General features: G+C 46.7%; 1 protein-coding gene across 1 annotated transcript in view; it reads right to left on the bottom strand.

Annotated features, from left to right (window-relative positions):
• Positions 1-15354: 15354 nt before the first annotated feature.
• Positions 15355-21929, bottom strand: part of NIPAL2 (NIPA like domain containing 2) — an 81356-nt gene continuing 74781 nt past the window's right edge. Inside the window, exons 9-11 of the mRNA XM_039255483.1 lie at positions 18126-18189; positions 16917-17011; positions 15355-15530 (exon numbers count right to left, since the gene is read on the bottom strand). Of these exons, the coding sequence (XP_039111414.1) occupies positions 15418-15530; positions 16917-17011; positions 18126-18189 (272 nt within the window). The 3' untranslated portion in view covers positions 15355-15417. The remainder of the gene's footprint in view (positions 15531-16916; positions 17012-18125; positions 18190-21929) is intronic.

Raw genomic sequence — 21929 nt, 5'->3', positions numbered from 1 at the left:
TGGCTTCCAAGGGAGCTCCCAGTATACTTACCTCTGGGTATCCCTCGCCACACTGAATCGGGGCTGGCCTATGTGATGAATAGACTATGGTAGAGGTGATGGTGGGTGACTTCCAAGATCAGGTCAGAGGGGCGCCTGGGTAGCTTAGTCGGTTAAGCGTCCGACTTTCGCTTAGGTCATGATCTTACGGTTCGTGGGTTCGAGCCCCGCGTCGGGCTCTGTGCTGACTGCCAGCTCAGAGCCTGGAGCCTGTTTCAGTCTGTGAATCCCTCTCTCTCTGATCCTCCCCTGCTCATGCTGTCTCTCTCTCTCTCTCTCCTAGAAATAAATAAAACATTAAAAAAAAAAGATCAGGTCAGAAAGGCACCCACAGCCTTGGTCCTCGGATCACTTGCTCTGGAGAGATCCAGCTGCCATGACATGGGGAAGCTCAAGCATCAGTCCTATGGACAGCCCACATGGGCAGGGGCATGGGCCCCATGCCCACAGCCAGCAGCAATCTGCCAGTCACACGTGAGCTGTCTTAGTGCCTCCTCCAGGGGTTCCTGGGTGGCTCAGTCAGTTAAGCCTCTGACTTCAACTCAGGTCATGATCTTATGGTTCATGAGTTTGAGCCCCATGTCAGGCTCTAGGCTGACAGCTCAGAGCCTGGAGCCTCCTTTGGATTCTGTGTCTCCCTCTCTCTCTGCCCCTCCTCCACTCCTGTTCTGTCTCTCTCTGTCTCTCAAAAATGAAGACACGTTAAAAAAAATAGAAAACAAAACAAAACAAAACAAAAAGGAGTACATCCTCCAACTCCATCCACGTCTTCAAATGATGGCAGCCTTCACTGGTGTCCGACAGCAACCTCATGACAGACCCCTGAGCCAGAAATGCCCACTCAAGCTATTTTTGAATTCCCGAACTACAGGAATGATTAATCAATGGGTATTGCTGTTTAAGTCTCTTAAGTTTTGGGGTGACTTGTTATGCAGCATTAGCCAATTAATACATAGAGCTCAAAGGGTGGAATTTCAGACATCAAGACCCCTCTTATAATTGAACTCCCCACTCCTGCAGTGCAGCCTGGGAGGGTTTTAAAGTCACGAGTTCCCTGTTGTGGCCCCATGGCCAGGCTTCCCTTCAGCAGCGGGGGTGGCAGTGGCATTCCTTGGTGCCTGCCCCGGCACTCGGCGCTGCAGCAAACAGGCTCTGCCGCTTTTCTGTGCGCTGCCCCGGCCCCCAGGCCGGCCGGTGGGGGCGAGGACCACCGGGTAGCAAAGGACTTTCCTCCTCACTCCTTTCCGTCTCAGTCATGGCTCATGACTGCTTTGGAGAAAAGGACTGACATAGGATTTTCTGCTTGGGATTGGAGAGCAGGGCTGCAAATGTTGTAATGCCTTTTTTGTTTGTTTGTTTTTAGTTTATTTATTTATTTTTAGAGAGAGTGAGCAGGGGAGGGGCAGAGAGAGAGAGAGAGAGAGAAAGAATCCCAAGCAGGCTCTGCACTCTCAGAGCAGAGCCCAATGCAAGGCTCAAACTCATGAACCGTGAGATCATGTCGGACACTTAACCAACTGAGCCACCCGGGGTCCCCAGTGCCATAACACTTTTCAACACTGTATTGGAGAAATAAACTGCCTTGTTGCTAAGTTGTTCTGAGCAAAAGGACCCACTCAACTCAACATCAAGGGCCGTGGAAGCAGGGACTGTGTTACTTTTCTGCGTTTCTCTTGTTGGGTCGTTCCTTTCTCCTTTCCTCTCGCCCTCCCCCTTCCCCCCCTCACCACTAGCTGCCTATGGGTGGCGAGTTCTGGACCAGGGCGGAAACAAAGCACACAGTTAGCCCAGCCCCTCGGGAAGCTTCGGGTCAGGGAGGTAGACAATAAACAAAATGAATAAAAGACACCCAGGTGCATCTGTGATAACCAGAGAAACGGTGAGAAACATGAAAGAGAAGGGGCAGTGTGAGTGTCAGGAGGTAGCTGCATTTGGTGACTGAGTCACTGGCTGTGCGGTGACATCTGAGTCAAGGCCCGAGGGGGGCAGGCCTTGAGTCCTGTGATTCCTGGGGAAGAATGTTCCAGACGGAGGAGCAGCCATGCAGAGGCCCGGAGGTGGGAGCATCTGGGAATTTTCAAGGGGCTGCAGGAGCCTGTGTGCCTGGAGTGAGAATAAGCACAGGCAGTGGCAGCGGAGGTTGTGGGGCGAGGGGGCAGAGTGAGCATGTTGGCTTTTCCTCTAAGTGAGCTGGGCAGCCGTGGGAGGCTCCTGAGCACCGGAGCCTCTTACCGCAGTGTGCGTTCTGTCTGCGTCCCCTTTCCCCAGTGTCTCCTGATAGATGGAGACGGGAATCAAAAATTCCAGCCCCCATCTGCTGACCTCCAACCCTTCCCTCCTTGGAGGGGGGGGCCAGGAGTATTCTACGCTAAGCCCTTGGCTAGGGTTGCAGGTGTGCAGGGACACAGGTGTCCCCAGGTCCCATCCCAGACACTCCCTCTCCGGGAGCCACGAGGAACCTCACTATTGCTCGTGAGCTGGAGCCCCGCATGTGAGCACCAAGCTGGACGCACCATGTGCTCCCGGAGCTGGTGAAGAGCAGGCGTGCAGAGGCAGAAATGAGGCCCTGCCTGTATCACCTCGGGAACTGCACAGCCACACTCTTGGGGGACCCGGGGACCTTAGTTTCTCCGCCAAGCAGCATCTACCGCTTGCCTCTTCTCAACTCTGACAGCTCACACCCAAAAGCTACGCTCTTCCTCTGCTCTGTCTGGCATTCTCTTGCCTAATATGAACTCTGTCCTACTTTTTTTTGACACCCAACGGCCAGATTCCAGCAGGGACAGGAGGCGATGGAGTGCCGTCAACACCAGCAGTGTCTGAGGGCCCGGGGCCGTCCGTCCAAATGCCTTGAGATGATCACGCGTGGCCGCTGATTGCTGCGCTGAGATTCTGTCCATTCCCCTCTTTGCTGTCACATTCCGTGTTCCCATGACCGCTTTGCAGCTCCTGGAAGGTGGCTGCGGGCTCCTACTCTCCCTTGCAGGCCCTTCGGGTTTCTCCAGCACCTCCCAGGGGTTCCCGGACTTTCAACGTAATACTTACTATCTGACTCACGGAATCGGTGCTCGAGACAAGCTTTGCCTGATAACCCTGGGCACATTAGGTGATCTCTCTGTGTGCTTCTGACTCCCACACTTCACATGCCCTGTGTGCCCACGGCCAGCGTCCGCGTCCCTTTCACAAGCAGCGCTCCAGCCGGGCTGTTATCCTTGCTGCTCCGACACGGTCTCCTTGCCATTGTTTTCTTCATTCCTCAGACCTCATCTGAGATAAATCTTGAAGCCCTCCCCTCCTCCCCGAGCTGGTCTATGACTCATGAAGCCCCGCACTTGAGAACAAACAGGCTGTCCCCAGTCTCCCCGCGCTGCCCTCCCTGACCCAGTGCTCTCTCTCCAGCGATGATGGACTTTCTTGTTGCGCCTGGTTAGGGGTTGGTCCTGGATTGGTGATGTTATTAAAAACAGATTTAGTAATGCTCCAAGCAGTCAGTCTGCCTGTCCAGTAACGGTTCATCATTGTCATAGAGCTGATCGGGACCACGAGGGGTCAGCTAATCTCTGCTTTTAGGCGCGACCCTGCGGACATCATGCCAGAGAGAAGGGGTGATCTTTGATTTGTTGCTAGTTGTTAAACCCTCCGGAGAGAGCTGGGCCTCCCTCGGAAACCTACTCGGGTGATATCCCCAGGCCGCGCTGCCGCGCTGTGTGGGTGCGGCTGTGCAGTGGGCTCGCTCCGGGGGTGCTGCAGAGACAGAGGCTGCCTGCCCCCACCGCCTGCCCCCTGCGCCCTTCTATAGGTGCAGGGTCAGAGCCGCTGCAGCAGAGGGGAGCAAACAGGGAGGGCGGGAGCAGTGAGCCTGGATTGAGCTTTGGATCCACCCACCGCTGGCCTTCTCCGTGACCCGAGGCAAGCCTCAGCCCCTCATTTGTGGGGGGAGGGGTAACAATGGTTACTTTGCAGTGTTCTGAGGCTTGGAGATGATACACGTAAAGTGCCTTGTCCTTAGAAAGTGCATCATAAATGTCTGCTATTATTGGGAACAGAGGGAAAAAAAAAAACAACGATGCCTGTAGGAGGCAATGGGAACTTTTGGACTTGAGAATCTCCCGCGAACAGAATGTGTGGTCTGCGTGGGCAGACGTCAGCCAGGGGCAGATCCTCCTGGGAGACTCCACTGCTCGCTGCACCAGGCCCTGGAGGAAGCCGGAGGCCACCCCAGCGGGGAGAGGGGCCGGCCCCAGGGCATTTGCATTCCAAATACTTGCAGCTGGAGGGCCATGGCATCCTGTCCTCAGGCTGCAGGGGGCACGGGCACACCACTGTGTGTTCTGGGGAGGGAAGAGGGGGAGGGCAATGCATACTGCCTGACTTGATGAGAAGCAACTTGTCCCCGGGCTGCTGGTTTCCATGGCAGCGCGGGAAGAGCAGCAAAGCAAGCAGGCAGTTATGCTTGAAAAAAAAAAAAGTATGATTTGGGAACCTAGTGACTGTCACAGCTCTGTGTATGCAGACTACAGAAATTAATTTATGTAACCAATATTTGATGAGCATCTACCACGTACGAGGCATCAGTGGGCATAACAAATGCCTGTTCTTGGGGAGTTCCCATTGTGGCAGGTGAGGGTGGAGAGACAGACAGCGAGCAATAAACGTAAGAAATACATAAAGTATGCAATATCTTAGGAGGTAAGTGATGCTATGGAGAAAAAGAGGAAGAAGAGAAAAAGGTCACGGGAACCAGGAGTGCTGGGTGAAGGCGGGATGGGTTGCAGTATGGAATAAGGTGGTCAGTGACATTTGAGCAAAGATTTAGAGAACTTTCAGGGTTAGCACGGCTGAGAGAACAGCATGTGCAAAGGCCCTGAGGAGGAGTATGCATGGTATGTTCGAGGACCAGGGAGGAGGCAGTGAGGCTGGACAGGAATTGGAGAAGGAGGTAGGAAGGGACCTTCAAGGCAGAGAGGTCATGGAGGTCAGATCACATAAGGTCTTTGGACTTGTGCTTTTCTACTGAATAACCAGTCAGAAGACTATAGCAATAATCCAGTGGGAGATGATAGTCACGGCAGTGGAGGTGGTGACAAGTCCAGGGCAAATCCTGTTCCACAAAGAGTTGTAATTGGATACTGGGAATCAGATGAGTGTGCAGGGGACTAACTCTAAGTGGAATAACCTAAGAGTTGCACCAAAACAAAAGAAATGAGAAGGGATTCTCAGGAGGGAAGGAGCACATCTGGCTAATAAAATCATTAAATCTTCAAGTGTTAGAGACAGGTTTTGAAGGGTGGCGGTCCCATCCGGGAGCAAGGGTGGGGGTCAGTTAGGGCAGGAGTTGCAGTCTGGGGAAAACAGGAAAGTTGGGGAGGCAGGGACAGGCTGAGGCCTTTCTCTCTCATCTCCACTCTCCTGCCTCAGCCTGAATCCGAGATTGGGGCAGACTGGTGGGGGAGCTGGGGAGCTATTTCAGGTGGGAGGTAAGGAGGACCTAAAATGAGGGCAGCAGCTGGGGGTCTAGGAAGAAGGGCAAGCATGGGCGGGATGCATGAGAGAGAGGTCCAGTGTGGTCTGTGCAGTGATTGGCTGGCAGACAAGGGGGAGTCAGAGATGGCCCCGAGGCCCAGCCTGGGCCCAGGGAGCACAGGGGTGCCCCTCAAAGAAGTAGTTGGGTGGCAGAGGTGCAGAAAAGAGGAGAGGTGGTTGGCGATGACTTTGCTTTTGGACATATTGACACCAAGATGTCCAAGGGGGCGTGGTCAAGCAGGGGTTGGGAATGCCGGTCAGACCACTATGGCCGCAGTCTGCTCTCTGCTGATGTGCACCGATCTGTTTGTTGAGGAGATCACAGAATCGGAGGGAAGTCTGCAAGATTAAGCTTGGAAAAGGGGCAGGAGCCAGGTGAAACCAAATGACTGGCTTCCGGCAAGCACTGAGTGTGGCACTGGCACTGGCATGAGAGCTGAATGTTGGATGCCAACCCCTGCTGGTGGCGAGTGAATAAACCTTAACTGCCTCGTGCTTCAGAGTCAGTGTTCTGGGAGGGAGCGTGAACTTCCAGGCGTTGGGGACAGGATGTCTTGCCTTACAGCTTTCACAGTGGGAGGGTGGGGGGGTGGGGTCAGGTTCTGCTTCCCAGCAAGGTTTGTGCCATGCAGTTTCCCCAAACACGGGGGTCACATGCTGGAAGCCACGGGAGACACAGCCCCTATGTTAGTTGTAAGAAAGAACCACAGATTGGGGATGCATAAATACGGAAGTGGATTACCTCGTAGTTCTGGGGTCCAGAAGGCCAAGATAAAGGTGCAAGCAGGATTGGTCACTTCGCGGGGCAGGAGGGCAGAACCGGTCCTATGCTTCCTCCTAGCTCTGGGAGCCTCAGGTGTGCCTTGGGTCATAGATGGTTGTCTTCTCCCTGCCTCTTCACATTGTCTTCCCTCTGTGTATCTCTGTGTCTAAATTTCCCATTTTTTTTCCAAGGACACCAGCCGTATTGGATCAGGTCCTGCCCTAATGGACCTAATTTTTAACCTGATTACCTCTGTAAAGACCCTCTTTCTGAATAAAGTCACATTCTGAGGCAGTGGGGGTTAGGGCTTCAGCGTATACTTTAGGGGGGACACAATTCAGCCCATAACCGTCCCCTGCAGTAGTGTGTTGGTTCGGCTTTTTTTGTAACGTCATTTCTCTTCCTCTCAAGAACAGGATGGTTTTCATCCTGATGACTTTAGAGAGCTATTTATGTAATTGTCAATTGCTAAATTATGGAAATGAAATAAATCTGCTTTGCTGTTTCAATCATTCATAAAAATCAGTTAATAAGCTTTGGTTTGCTCTCAGCAACTTCTGTTGATAGAGTGTAGATCCAACACTCTGCTAGTGGAGAGTGGCCCCAGCCACAGGATAAATGTTTTTTCCATTATTAACTTTATTGTTGTGGTACAAAAGTCAGTCAGGAAAGTGAGGCTGTTCTCATTGCTTTTGGACAGGGAAAACATGCTCAGCGCGTGGGCCGTGGGCAGGGGCCAAATACCAATTTGCAGCAAGGACCCATTACCCCCAGCTCCCCCCCAGGCGCCGCTGGTTTACCACTCAGACCTTTTCCCCAAACCTATTTGACGTCCCCACAGTTGTCAGAAAGGATGTAAAGTCACACACGTGTCCTTAGGCCTGATATATTCGGCGCCTCTGCTCAGTCCTTTTGAATAAGCTTTTTCTGTCTCGTCACCTTGGTTCTTTGCTGAAAACCCTGTGCTCAGTGCATGATTCTGAAGGAGGACGTGAGTTCAAGCCCCCTCTTACCTGCAGTCCCCCAGTCCCCCCTGTATCTTCTCTGAGGCCCAGCGTGCCAGAAATAATGAGGTCTGCTGTATAAATGGGGAAACAGGGTCACCAGAGGCAGACAGGCGCCCAGAAATCTGTTTCCCTCTAAATAGGGCTAGAAAAAGGAGATTTGGAGATTCACCCAGCAGACCCCCCAAAACAAACCTACAATCAACCAAAGGAAAGGGACTAGGAACATGCAAGAAAAGAAATCATCACTGTTATGTTCCTTGGAGGGGGTGTTCTCTCCAGATGTCGGGAGAAGCCCCTGGCCTATGACAGCAGCAGCGCTGAGTAAACAGGAAACGCCAGGAATCTATTTTTATTTGGTGCTGTCTTTACTTTCCCTTGTTTCAGTGGAAAATGAGTCTGGATTCCACAAAACTCCTTAGTGAACAACAAATATAAGCGGAGGCGGTGCCAAGGCTCTCATTCCTCAGCGGTGGTTTGGACCAGTTTCTTCTTTGCGGAGACCTTGGAGGCTGGGGCCTGGCCGGGCAGGAAGCAGGTGGCTTGCTTTAGAGGAGGCCGGTGGAAAGGCAATAGATGGGATCGATCCCAACACCCCCCCCCCCCCCCCCGCCGTGGGAGATTTCGGTCCTCCCCAGAAGCCTGCTTTCCCGGCCATGGCCCCCCCGCAGCAGCAGAGAAGGGGGGCGCTCCTGCTCAGTCCCCCTGATCTGAGTCAGCCCCTCAGGCTGAAGGCTGGAGACCTCTGCACCACGGGGAGAGCGTGGCCGTGGCTCTGTCTGCGGGGATGCTGACCGGTCCGAAGCAGGGCAAACTCAGCAGGAGGAACTCCTCGTGTGGCCAAGGGGCTGCACTGCTCAGAGATGCCTTCCTCCACCCCTGCCCCGTTCATTTCTCAGGTGTTGTCACAGGGCCACCTGTCGGAAGCTGGTGGATAGTCAAGGAGTGAGGTGCTGATTGTAAGCCTCTTTTGCTACTGAGCTCCAGCATTTTTCCTTGTCTGTATGATTAGGTGCAACTGATGTTTCTTTCTATATTGAGGTTTCCCATTGTGTCTGCTGCTTCTGTCGGAATACCTGTCTTCATCCCCTTGCCCTCCTCCACCGCCCCTCCCCCCCAGCAGATGCCTTGGCTGTTCTTAAATTACCATGTATCAGAATTACTACTCCTTTAAAAGAGAACAAGGTTATGATGTTCATTAAGATAAAGCCTAGGATCCACCAGAAACGTGTGGTCATTTTCTTGGGCCCACCTTCTCCTCTCTCTCCTATCTGAAGACGGCCCCCTACTGGTTGTGGACTCTCATTGAACACCGCTGCACTGTAATTTGAATGCTGGAAAGAGCTACTTCCTGGTTTTCATGAAACGAATCTTCAGCAGGCTCATCCTTTTCCTTTATGTGCTAGCGACCACGTGTAACTAAAGTTTTCTGTCGGCCCCTCGAGTGTTGGGAAAATCAGGCCCTTTCGGTGGCCAGGAACGCAGTCTCTCCAGCCAGCTGAAGAAGGGGTTGGCTGTAATTTTTTCAATGTTTATTTATTTTGAGAGAGCAAGTGGGGGAGGGAGGGGGAGGGGGGGGAGAGAGAGAGAGAGAGAGAGAGAGAGAGAATGAGAGAATCCCAAGTAGGCCTCCTGCTGTCAGCGAAGAACCCAATGAGGGGCTTGATCTCACTAATTGCGCGATCATGACCTGAGCCAAAATCAAGAGTTGCACACTTACCCCACTGAGCCACCCGGGTGCCCTGGGGGCTGGCTTTATTGTAAGCATGCCTGTGAGTGGGGGGAGGTAAGCTTCACACTCCTAGACCTGCCCAAGTTGGGCCTGGGTCTGGGCCATCTGTCACCAAAACTCCCTGTTCAACCCTGCTCTGCATCTACTTCTCTTATAGTACAGCTTACTGCCTCTGGCTTTGCCAACAGATCTGGTTCTTTTATGCTCACAATTCCTTCTTCCCTATAATTTTAACTTCCTACTGACCGTGACTTGCTATGGCCCTTGCTGCCCCTTCTGCCTTCACACCTCCCTAGGAGGGCTCCTGGCCTCAGCTCCCCACTTAACCCCTTGGCGCTCTCCACATCTGCCGATTCAGGTTCCGGAGAGTGCAGCTCCGGCTGGCCCAGCACATCCTTCTTTGGGCCCAGCTTTTCTGTCCAAGACCATCTCAGGGGTCACCACCCAGCCTTGTGGCCTGACTACACTTGTCATTTCTGGAAGGATGTGATGTGTCACAAATGCAAAGCCTGAATTCAGTCCTTGCTTCTTGAATGTTTATTATGCCATCTAATATTGATGGTGAATGACTAAGAAAGGGGAATGTCATTAAGTTCTGCGAGGTGAGTTTCTTATTATGTCCTTAGGTCCACCCTGTGCCCCCAGAACTGAAGTTAATGCCATCATTTACTTCCCAAATTAAACCCAATCTCTTAAATCAGAGCTGGCCACTCAAGGCTTTATAAACTGCCTTTCTTGCCCTATCGGTCGCTTTCCTCTTCACGTGACCCTGTGTTGCAGATGTTTCCAAGCTTGCTCTGAGCTGTTTAGCTTCTCTTTTGCTCATGGGCTTCCATCTAGGTCTAAATCCTGTATGTGCTTTGAAGACCGGCTCAATGCCTGCACGAGTTTCCTAGGGCTGCCGCAGCAAAGCACACAGACTGGGCACCTTCAAATAATAGAAATGTATTCCCTGATCAGTCAAGGTGTTGGCAGGCTGTGCTCCTTCCCAAGGACCTAGGAGAGAATCTTTCCTTGCCTCTTTTCATTTCTGGTGGCTCCTGGCACTCCTTGGCTTGTGGCTTCATGATCCCAATCTCTGACTCTATCTTCGTGTGACTTTCCCCCCAGTGTGTTTGTATCTTTCCCTGTTCCATCTCATAAGGACCCCTATTATTGGATTGAGTAGTCCAGGATGTAATCTAGGATGAAATTATCTCAAGATCCTTAATTTAATAACATCTATAACCCTTTGACCAAAGAGGTCACATTCATAGGTTCCTGGGAGTTAGGAGATAGACAAATCTTTTGGGGCAGGGACACCATTTAACCCACCATAATCCCCAATATATTTTTTTGAAGACTTCCTCCTAGCCAAAAATGACCTCTTTCCCCTCTGGGCTCCCGTGCCCTTTATTCAAGTCTTTTAAGGCACTTTTATTGTTCCCTTGTGCAGTGTAGATGTACTGATTCTAGTGGTAAGAGTGTGGGTTGCAGAGTCCTGGGTTCGAATCCCAGCTCTGCCAGTTGCTAGCTGAATGACCCTGGTGGAACCACTTCACTTTTCTTGCTAGAGCTAGAGGTGCTTAGGGCACAACATTTAAGGAACTACTCACTCTCAGGGCCTTGCCGGTGCTGGGACAGCCCTCTCACCACACTGAGAGTAAGACTTCATGGTCTTTCTTAAATTTCATGCCGCGGGTGCCTCTCTTGCCTTACCCTAGTCCCTGCCCTGCCTCTTTCCCTGGTTTTTTAATCTGTAAGATAGAGATAATGACCTCCCTGGTAGAGAAACGATAAGGATTAAATAAGTAACACAAGTGGAAGACTTAATAGAGTGTCTGGCGCATCCTAAGGGCTCAAGAAATGAAAGCTGTTGTTTATCAGACGGGAAGTTCCTGGAGAGCTGGTCTTCACGTCCAATTCATTTTTATACTCCTAATAACCTTAAACACATTACATCAAAAATAGTATGTGATCAATTATGTTTAAGCGAATTAGCGAAACTTTGCTCAGCTTGAGGAATGTGGTGACTGGGTCCATAATCAGGCGAACAGCTCAAACTTCAAGTCCCTGGATCGAGAGTTCTTGAGCTGGTTCATTTCCTTGTTCGTGTTCAGCGTGTAGAAGATTTAGGTGAGGAGCTCTGGACAGAAGGAGTGGAGCCCAAACCTCAGAAAATTGCTGAGGCTGGTTTTCAAATTAGAACCATGAAGGAAAAGGCTCCAAAAGTAGGATGTGTGCACGCGGGAAGGATCAGCTTGCGTCTGGGTAGCAGCTGCAATGTGCAAAGTGGCTTTGGTTCACGGTGCTGGTCACATCAGGAGTGGAGGGGCCGCTTCTCTGGCACCTTCCAGCTCCCTGGGAAGGAGACTCTTTCCTGGAACATGGGGACTATCTCGCATCTTGCCTGGAACTCCATGAAGCTGTTGGCAACATCCAGCTCAGCTGGGTGCACCCCGAAAACACATTTATCTGATATTGGAGTTGATATTCCTCTCTTCCATTGGGGTTGGGACTCATTAACTCTCAGTAAGGACCAACACTGAGGGAGGAGTTTCCTCCCTTTCTCACAGAAAAAAAAAAAAAAAAAAAAAAAAGGTTTCCTTGGACGCGTCGTAGCTCCTGTAACTGATTTGCTCTCCTGGCACGGGGCAGCATGCTGTGTGGTACCCTGAGGCTGGTAAGAAAGGGGACAGACTCAAGAATTCCTGGGTGGGAAGGCTTTTCCCTGCACTTACCACAACTGCTAAAAACACTACATTTAATAGCCCAAGATTGGTCTATATTTGCATGGAAACCATGTTTGTGTGGATTTTTTAAAAAAATTTCAAGACGGTCTTAATAAGAGCCAGACTGTTGATGAGTCTAACGATTAGAAGCAGCTCCTAAATTTCCCACACAATCATGTTAGGTTCCATTCTAAGATCTTGTTCTAAAAGTTCAACATGTGTGGTGTTTGTCTAGCAACCTCACTAAAGCACTCAGATCCACTTCTGCCAGACACATGAATTAGGTACGCAGTTGCCAGCGCAAGGATTATCTCTGTATCTCTACAACCAGCCCCAGAATTTAAGTAAAGCAGTCTGGGGAGGGGGTTGGGAAGGTTCATTTTAATAACTGCTATATTTACGTCCCTCACATCACTGTTAAGTTGTCAAGTATGAAGCAGCCTTTAGTGTGGCCGAGTGCAGACAATTACCATCCCTGGATGAGCTGTGTGCTTGGAAACAAGGAGCACAGAGAGGGTTCTTGGCTTCCAGGACTTTGGCTCGGTGTTTCAATCCATTTAAGTCATGCCCACCATTACACCTGCTTCTTTTGGAGCCAAACTTGCACATTATCACTGTTACTCTTCACTAGCACTGGAATGGCAATCATCTACGAAATCTGCCTTTTCTCTTTCTTTCTTTGCCACAAAATAGAATTTCCAGGAGCTTGTGGGGGTGGAATGGGGGTGTTGAAAAATACATTCTGAGTCACTGCTTGAGAAGTTTTTTTATTGTATTTTTTTTCAAGTGATTCTGGTAGTGAAAGTATTATGGTTATAGACTAAGCAAACACTTAAAGTGGAAACAATCAGATGGTAAAGTCCTCTGCTTTGACGAGAGGTAGCTAGTACTCATTTCTGAGGCTATTATCAACTTGGACTGGGGGGCTGGAGAGGCTCTTCCAGTAAAGGTGGGGGTGCGCACAAAAGAACCACTGCTTTCAAGAGAAACTTGGGCACCAATGATGAACTCATTGCTTCCATCTGTATCTTATATAAGCACAAGATCCTAATGTAAATATCAAGACATGGCTGCACCATGCTGTAGTATCCTAGTTTGTCACGAATCACGAAGTGTCACTTTTTCAACTCCTGAATGCCCAAGGAACAAGAAAGATACTGCATAGCAAGGGAGTCTAGATCAGGGGTTGGCAAACTACAGCCCTATGGCTGACCACCTGTTTGGTATATAAAGTTTTACTGGCATACGGCTGCGTTCATTCATTTACGTATCATCTATGGTTGCTTTCATGCTATCGCAGCTGAGTTGAGTGGCCATGACAGGCCAACAGACCCAAAAATATTTACTCTCTGTGTCTTAACAGGAAAATTTTGCAAGCCCCTCGTCTAGACAAACAGTCAAATGAGTCAAGTATTGGCTAAAGTTCCCCAATTCACAATGCCAAGAGGAGGACTGGGCTGGCTTTGCTTGCTGTCATGCTCTTTGTAATTTAAAAAAATCTTAGGAGCCAGTACAACTAAAACTCCTATTCACCTGGCTTTGAAGAAGCAAGATGGAAAGTAAAATTAGGTCTCAATATATTTTATAGGTTGCCTGGACTTCTAAAGTGTCGCTGGATTGCTCAAATGTGCATAAGTCAATGTAATTTCTCAAAATTTTTAAAAGATGCAAATGTTGGCAACTACTAAAGTATTGGCATTATGCTCGTGTCTGTGCAAAATTCTGCAGTGCTCAGAACCACGTGCTGTAGCTATAAATGGAGTCCTACTTCAAGTACAACTCTTTAGTCTAAATATTTTCGCAATCTTTGAAACCAGTTTTAAGAGTCATCAGAAATCCGTAGTTTAAGACACCAGACACATTTCTTAGCTGAGCCTTCCAGTGCCAACATGTTGGACCAATTCAGTAAAACATGCCATAAATTATATGACTGTTTTATTTGAATTAGGGGGATACTTTCCACAAGAGCAGGAATTCTTACCCGGAGTTCAAAAGCCAGACACGTGCTCTAGGTTATTATTCATACGTGGGTGATGGGTTCGGATCTTGCCTTTGTGGCCAGGTTTGGTCAGGGGCATAGATTATGACAAGGAACAAGGGTGAAAGGCCCAAAGCAGTCGAGATGAGAGCCTCAAGAGCTCAGAGTTAAACAACCTTTATGAATGCAAGACAATTGGCTGGGATGGTTTTGGACTGGCATGTCAGAAGTGATTTGAAGGTTTTGAAATGTCATTAGGGATAGGGCTTAGTACTTGACATTTGTTACAAAAAGGTGTTTTTCTTCTCACTTAAATACATTAGTAGATCATAAATAACAGGATTATGGACTCTCCCTGCAAATGAATCTTAGGAGATATGGGGCTAGTCATAGCAGCAGAGCCAGGCAGGGGACAGGAGCACATGACCTTCCTCTCTAGACTCAGCCTGGGCCACCTGGCTATGTCTACAGACTTAAATGGCTAAAATCCAGTTCTCTAATCATAGTTGTCCTTTTGCCTAGAAGAATTTATAAAGCTTGAGATAATAACTTGGGGGAAGAAATGGTATGCTAGTGAAAGGAACACTAAGGACTTAAATATGAGTTTTGACACTTGCGCCAGGAGTTAAAACATAGAATGAACCCACTAGATAAGTCATAAGAACTAAACAAATACAGGTATAGGATATGATGCTTTCAATTTCAACTCAAGTATAATATGGGATCCTACAGCTGAAGAAAATGTTCATCATTCTGTCTTTTTTGAAAAAGTGGCCCAAATCCTTAAATTGTTCCTTTTGTAATCCAAAAAAGTTCCCCAGCCAAGGTATACACCATCACAGAATGCCACTTACAGACTCTCATTTTAAAAACAAAAGGATGGTTATAATAGGGCTCATTTTCAGGAAAGATGATTCACCATTCTAACTTAGGAACAGAAAGGTGAGATCTTTACGGGGGAGGCTCATAAAAGATGTCGTAGGAGAAATGAATCTTCTCAAGCCTTGGGTACCAGAGTGAGGTTGTGGGATTAACATGTCTCTTTAAATTTTTTTTTTTTTAATGTTTTATTTTTTTAATTTATTTCTAGGAGAGAGAGAGAGAGAGAGCGTGAGCAGGGGAGGGTCAGAGAGAGGGAGTCACAGACTGAAACAGGCTCCAGGCTCCGAGCTGGCAGTCAGCACAGAGCCCGATGCGGGGCTCGAACCCACGAACCGTGAGATCATGACCTAAGCAAAAGTCGGACGCTTAACCGACTAAGTCACCCAGGCGCCCCAACATGTCTCTTTAAAGCAACGCAGCTGATGCTCTAAGTCGGGTGGGAAAAGCAGCCTATGTTTTCTGTAGCCAAACCGTGAACGCACATTTTTGTGTGACAGTCTGCTTGCGTAGCCAGGCCCTAATTAAGATCTAGCTGGTTAGAAGTTCACCAGGGGCAAGTCCAGGGTGTGGGGGACACTTCAGATTACATTCTATGAAGACATGAGACTGTCAAAGCTTAGGAGGGTCCCGGCCGCCTGCATAAAGGGAGACGGCGTAAAGGACCGGGAAGGCTTGCACATGTCAGCACAGAAAAGCTGTGGACACAAATGGAACATGTGCAGTTTTTTTTTTTTTTTTCAAAGGTGGTATCGAATAACAGGCCAGAAGCCATCCCTCTCAGCATTTTAGACCTCTTTCTTCTCTCCACTTTGGCTCTGTGTTGAGTCACTTCCATCAGGCAAAGTTCCATAGGATAAGCCATTGGAATCTGGTTGTATTTTGTCCAGTGTTTGTTTCCCTGTGGAGATAGTAATCACAGAAAATCTTTTGTGCTCTTACAAAAGGATAAGTCTTAATAACTTCCCCTCTCTCCAGGCCACATTTTATTCCCCCTTTCTTTTTTAATACTATGTGGTCACCCTCTAAACAGAAGAGATAAACACCAGGAAGAAAAGGCCCCGGAACTCCATGTCCCTGACTGACCATGCGCCGTCCCCAGGAGAGGCTGTCTCCCCCCCAACCCCCCAGGGCCTATGGTGCTGAGCACAGAAATCGGGTTGGATCAGTCAGGAGGTGGACATGAAGCGTCCACCCATCTCCACACCTTCCTGCCCAGTGTCCTTCCCCCTTTTCCACACTTGGGCTAATGCACATCACAACAAAGAAAACAGACTTTCATAGTAGATTCTAGAAGCTGCTACTGATCCTATGTATGGGGCTTTGCGAAATGAAAAATCAAGTTAAAAACATGAAAACTTTATTTTCTACCCAAGAACCTCTAACCATACAAGTCATTTATAATGCACAGCTTCGCCGTGAACACCAATTCTTGCACTGAATGCTCTTAGCTGATCAGGGGACTCAAGAGGGAAAGAGAACACAGAGTTTCTTGGGCCATATTTTCTCAGTTGTAGGGAGAAGGCTTTAATGAATTTTGCTTCAAAGGCTTGGGCCTAACAGAATGGTAATGGAGCACCATTACTTCTGTCTAGAAACCTAGAGGTCACCCCAAATCCCTAGCAAACCTGGAGATGTTGGGTGGGCAGGGGAGGAGGTGAGGACACAGCACACTTTGCTTTGTTCTGAACGTTGCATCTGTTGTCTACATGACTAAAGCGAGTTATTTCCCAGTGAGAGTGGAGGTCAGGAAAGATGGTGCATGTTAAATGGATCAGGATGGAGGCGAGGGGGGCAGAGGAAAAAGCTATTCATGTTTAGGTGGCTGTGAAAAACACCCCTTTTGGTCCCACAGTGCAGAGGCCACTGCAGTCTTTCCAGGAACTATGTTCCTTAGCAGCCTAACCTCCCGTCCTTAGATGTTCCTTCAAAGGCTCCCCAGGCAGCAGGGGGCTGTTGCTGGCAGCCATTCCCCACTCCTACCTCTCACCCTTTTTCAGTTAAAGGAAACCCAAAAAGGCAATTTACAACATCACCCAAATTGAGAAAACAGGGCCAGTTCTTTTATATCCCCAGTGTTCTGTGCGAAACTGACATTCAAATAAGTGATTGTTAACACTTACAGTTAAAACACTACTTCTGGTTTCATCACTAAATGTGCCCTTTTGAAGGATAAGAACTATATTTTATAATTAATTTTAACACCTTAAATAATACCAGCAACTACTAATTTATAAGGATAAAGTTTTCCATTAAGAATGGAATTAAAGAATAATACACAGTTTACCAGGAATATTTCCAAAATCAATGTAAGACTGTGACAGATGTTCCTTTTCTCGATTTCTTGTGATCAAAAACACACCAAGGAATGACAGAAAGCACCTGTAAGAATAATATTAATAAAGAACACAAGAACACTGAAACAACTCATGGTGTTAAATAACCGAGCTCCATATTCTACATGATGACATAAATTCCATTGGTTTTGTTTTTCCTGTTTTTCATGGTAAGCCTTCTTGAACTTGTCTTAATTGCTGCAGCCAATAATATTTTCCCCCAGAACCAAGACTTGGGCAGTTTCCAATAAATCTCTGCCCCAGGTTTTTACCATCTGGAGGCGAATTCGGGTTCTAAACCCTTTGGGTAGACACTAGGTCTCATTTTCTATCCATGCATGCCCAGACCCATTACTGGCATGCAACACAAGCAAAAAAAAAATTATTTAATTTTCTAAGAAATTTAATTGTCCTTGGCCATAAGAATAGTCATAGTTTCCAGATCCTAGAAGTTTAGGCTCGCATCTTATGAAATTGAATTTTCAAGCTAGATGGTTTTCTACACTGAAAATAGCCTGGGCTCAAGTCTGCATAACAATGGTCATGCAGAATACCAGATCAAGAAACAGCTAAGTGTGAAGGGGGTGCCAGCTGGAATGAACAGAAGATCTTATACCTTGGGGATATTCTGTCAAAGTCCTGCTCTCTGTTTGCAAGAAATGTCAGCAGTGATGCCCACCAAATCTCCAGGAAGGGTTAAAGATGGGCCTCCAGACACAGTTAAGGGATACTACCAATCTGATGTTATTAGGTCCAAAGCTGATAATCTGTCCTGGACTTGGCCTTTTATTCTAGGTGATCCCAGAGGCATCTTTGGTTCCTGAGTGAGATCTAACCTGGAATTTTCTAAGAGTGAGGTAAATCTGATTTAGTACAAAAAGGTCAGAGAGTAGCTACAACAAACAGTGGATTTATCTAGACTTTGGCCGGGACTGAATGTCCCCAGTTTTAGAACCCTCAGGGAGATACCCAAATCACCAAGTCAAAGACACGGAGTCCTGTGTAGGGTGTTAAATTGAAAAATATGTTACTTTTAATAGCTCAGGAAACTAATGTTTCTTATATTACCTTCCAATTTTCTATACCTGAGGTACAATGCCAAAAATCCTACATAAAAGTAATAGGGTTTCACATTCCTTACTTCTGAGATACTTACTCACCCAAATATATATATAAATACGGTAAGAAAAGCTGCACCAAGGAATTCCTGATAAAATATGATACCTATAACAGGAACAAAAGACAAAATTTTAGGGTAAGAATATATATAATAGCTACATGCTGCTTTTTAAATTATGTTAATGTTATTTTTTTCTAAGTATAGGTACCCTTAAAATGCCCAGTCAGTAGCTTAGTTTAAAAATATTTACATGCCACACTCTGGTCTTCAGTGATTTCAAAAAGAACATGGATTCGTAGACTTTATATAAAATATTCTTATCATAAAATAAACACAATTGACATAACTTTTGCAAACAGAAATTTCTTATCCAGTTTAGGATTTATCCCACCGGAACATGCAAGAAAACAAAACTCTGGTGCCATTTTCTACCTACAGTTTTAGGCCAGGGGTCAGCAAGCCTGACCTGAGAGACTGGGTGGGCTCTGGGGCCTCTGCCACAGCATTCCCTGCAGGGCAGGGGCTGGCCACCCAGGCTGTTACTCTTGGCAATGCCCCGTGCCTGCTCAGGCACTGGTGGGCACCGTGGCACCTGCCATTCCGCCCAGTCCCATTTCTCACTGCCAACGCCCTCTCCCTTCTCATTCTTCTGGTCGTCTCTTTTGGGGGAAGAAAAGCCTGGATGTGCTGTTTGCCATGAAGAACTCTTCTTCTCTCTTTATCGGTCTCAATGATTTCTTATTGGTCTCAGGTCCCAAAGCTTTCATCGAGTAGTTTTTTTCTTAAAGCTATCTTTAAATTATGTATTACTTGGAATTGAATTTTTGTGTGTGCAGTGTCAGCCTTGCTGGTCAGCCGATGAGTATTTACGGAGTCCTTTGTGCCGGCCACTGTTCTCAGTGCTGCGGATACCGTGACGAACAAGACAGAGCCCTAGACGCCAGGAGTACTCTCAGAAACCCACCTCCAGGTGGATCCTCACCTGGAGAATCAACTTTGTACAGGAAGGAGCCACGTTCAGTCCTAACACATATCTGTCAAATGGATGAGCACTTTGGAAGCATGTTTTCCACGTCATTGCATACTTTCATGTAATCATTTCAATGTTTCCATGTTATGCCCCATAACATTCATTTCTTTAAGGGTATTTTCAGCTGTTTTGAAATTTTTTTTGCTTTAGAAAATTAGCAATGAACTTCTTTGTACATATTATTTTCTTGGTGTTTTAGGATTTTTCATTTATTTGTTTGTTTATTTATTTATTTTTTATTTAAAGAGCTTGCACATGCATAATACAGGAAGGTAGAGAGAGAGAAGGAGAGAGAATCCCAAACAGGCTCCCCGCTGTCAGCGCAAACTGTGAGATCATAACCTGGGCTGAAATCAAGAGTTGGATGCTTAAATTGACTGAGCTACCCAGGCACCCCAGGATTTTTCTTGTTATTGCTGCTTAAAGCAGAATTTCTGTTTCAAAGAGTAGGAACGTCTTTTTAAAAATTCATAGTAAAATACAAATGACATAAAGTTTACCATCATAACCATTTTTAAGTTTGCAGTTGTGTTAAGTATATTCACACTGTTGTACAACTAATGTCCAGACCCCTCCTGCCTTGCAAAACTGGAAGTCTCTATCCATTAAATGACAAGGTCCCCATTTCCCCCTCCTCTATCCTCTGGCAATCACCATGCTACTTTCCATATCTGTAAGTGTGGCCACTCTGATACCTCACATAGGTGGAATCTTACAGTATTTGTCTTTCTGTTAACTGGCTTCTTTCACTTAGTATAACGTCCTCGAGGTTCATCCATGTTGTAGCCGATGTCAGAATGTCCTACCCTTTTAAGGCTGAATAATAATATTTCATTGTGTGACAAACCACATTTTCTTTTTCCATTCATCTGTTGATGGACAATTTGAATTTCTTCCACCTTTTGGCTATTGTGAATAATGCTGCAAGGCATTATTGTGAATAATGCTGCACCCAAGTGTGCAAATATCTGTTTGAGTCCCTGCTTTCAATTCTTTTGGATATGGACCTAGAGGTGGAATTGCTGGACTGTATGGTAATCCTATGTTTAATTTTTTGAGGAAATGCTATACTGTTTTCCACAGTGGCTACTCCATTTTACATCTCCATCAACAATGCACAGAGTTCAAATTTTTCCACATCCTCACCAACATCCGTTAATTCTGTTGTTTTGGCTTTTTTTTTTTTTTTTTGGTCCTCTTTTGCTAGTAGCCATCCTAATGGGTATAAGGTGGTATCTCCTTGTGGTTTTGATTTACATTTCCCTGATGATTAGCGATGTTGAACATCTTTTCATGTTTATTGGTTATTCATACATCTTCTTTGGAGAAATGTCTATTCAATCCTTTGCCCATTTTTAAATTGGGTTATTTTTGTTGTTGCTGTTGCTGAGTTGTAGGAATCAAGACTAGAAACATTAAAAAAAATTTTGTTTATGTCTTTATTTTATTTTAGAGACAGAGTCAGAGAGCGAGCAGAGGAGGAGCAGAGCAGGCTCCAAGCTCTGAGCTGTCAGCACAGAGCCCAATGCGGGGCTCAAACCCATAGACTGTGGAATCATGACCTGAGCCGAAGTCGGATGCCCAACCGACTGAGCCACCCAGGCGCCCCAAGACTAGAAACATTTTTAAGGCTCTTGCTGAAGACTATGAAACTCAGTTCTAGGAGGGTGGTACCATGCCACCCAGTTCCACAAGAGTGCCAGTAATACTGCAGCCTTGATGGCATTAGTTATTGCAATAAAAAGAACACAACAAAAACTTCACTAGTTCATAGGCAAAATATGCTATCACATTTTAGCTTTAAGCTAGACTTTCTGATGGGGCGAAAAGGGAAAATTAGTCAAGAAGCTTCATCTCCGTTCAATACTTCAGTAATAGCATATAAATTATCACCTCCAGAAAGTTCCAGCCTCCCTGACTCATCAATTACTTGGCGTGCTAAATATTGAGATTCCAGCCCTGTTGGTCTCCTACAAAAATGTTCTTTTCAAGGGAAGTACATTTGTTACACGTCTTTACAACATTAATATTAACCATTAGGCTGTATGTCATGCCTGTAACTCTTTTTGGCCCTATTATTTTTGTGTCTAATAATTCTAGGGCACACGAATGTGCAATTTTTTCTTTCTTTCTTTTGTCAGCAAGCATAAAATGCTAAAAAAAAATCAGATGTCTTGGTATATGATCTTTCTCTTTAAAGTAAGGTTCAGTTTGGGGAAATAAAAAAATGCATCAATTACTTTTAAAAACTGCCCACTGGCAGTCACATTGCCATGAAATAAGAAAGATGTGCCAATCAGGAAACATAATCCTGAATTGCTTCCAAAATACATAAACTTTGCTTTGGGAAATGAACTTTCAATATAAGAAGGTAGTAAATATATACAACAAGCCAATAAACTAGGACATACTAGTATTAAACTTAGGCATGATATACTGGAATCTACTATATTTTGGTTTGGACCAAGTTGCAAATATATGCTTTTTAAAAAAACTGCTATTGTGTCTCACATATGTACTTTTAAATTGTGAATAAGTACAAAAGGACTGTAAAAGTAGAAAAATAGAGGCCAGAGCAGCGAAGATGGTAGTTTCTGTTCTCATCTGCCTGGCTTTCCCTGGAACAGTGGATTCAGTTTGGGAACTCAGCATCTGCTCTAGGTGGTGAGGGGCAAGGAAGGGGGAATTAATGGAAAGAGGGATGTTTGGTCCAGAGACAAGACACAGGAGGACTCTTCAGCTGCTTTGATTATCAGAAGAGCTGACAAGGAGAAGACTCTGGAAAGCAGAAGATGAGAGTCTTGAATTTACAGG

Source organism: Hyaena hyaena, unplaced genomic scaffold (assembly GCF_003009895.1).
Source record: "Hyaena hyaena isolate Hyena2069 unplaced genomic scaffold, ASM300989v1 scaffold_533, whole genome shotgun sequence".
Taxonomy (NCBI): Eukaryota; Metazoa; Chordata; class Mammalia; order Carnivora; family Hyaenidae; genus Hyaena; species Hyaena hyaena.
Note: the sequence above shows the minus strand (reverse complement) of the source record. Positions and strands in the feature narration are given on the sequence as shown.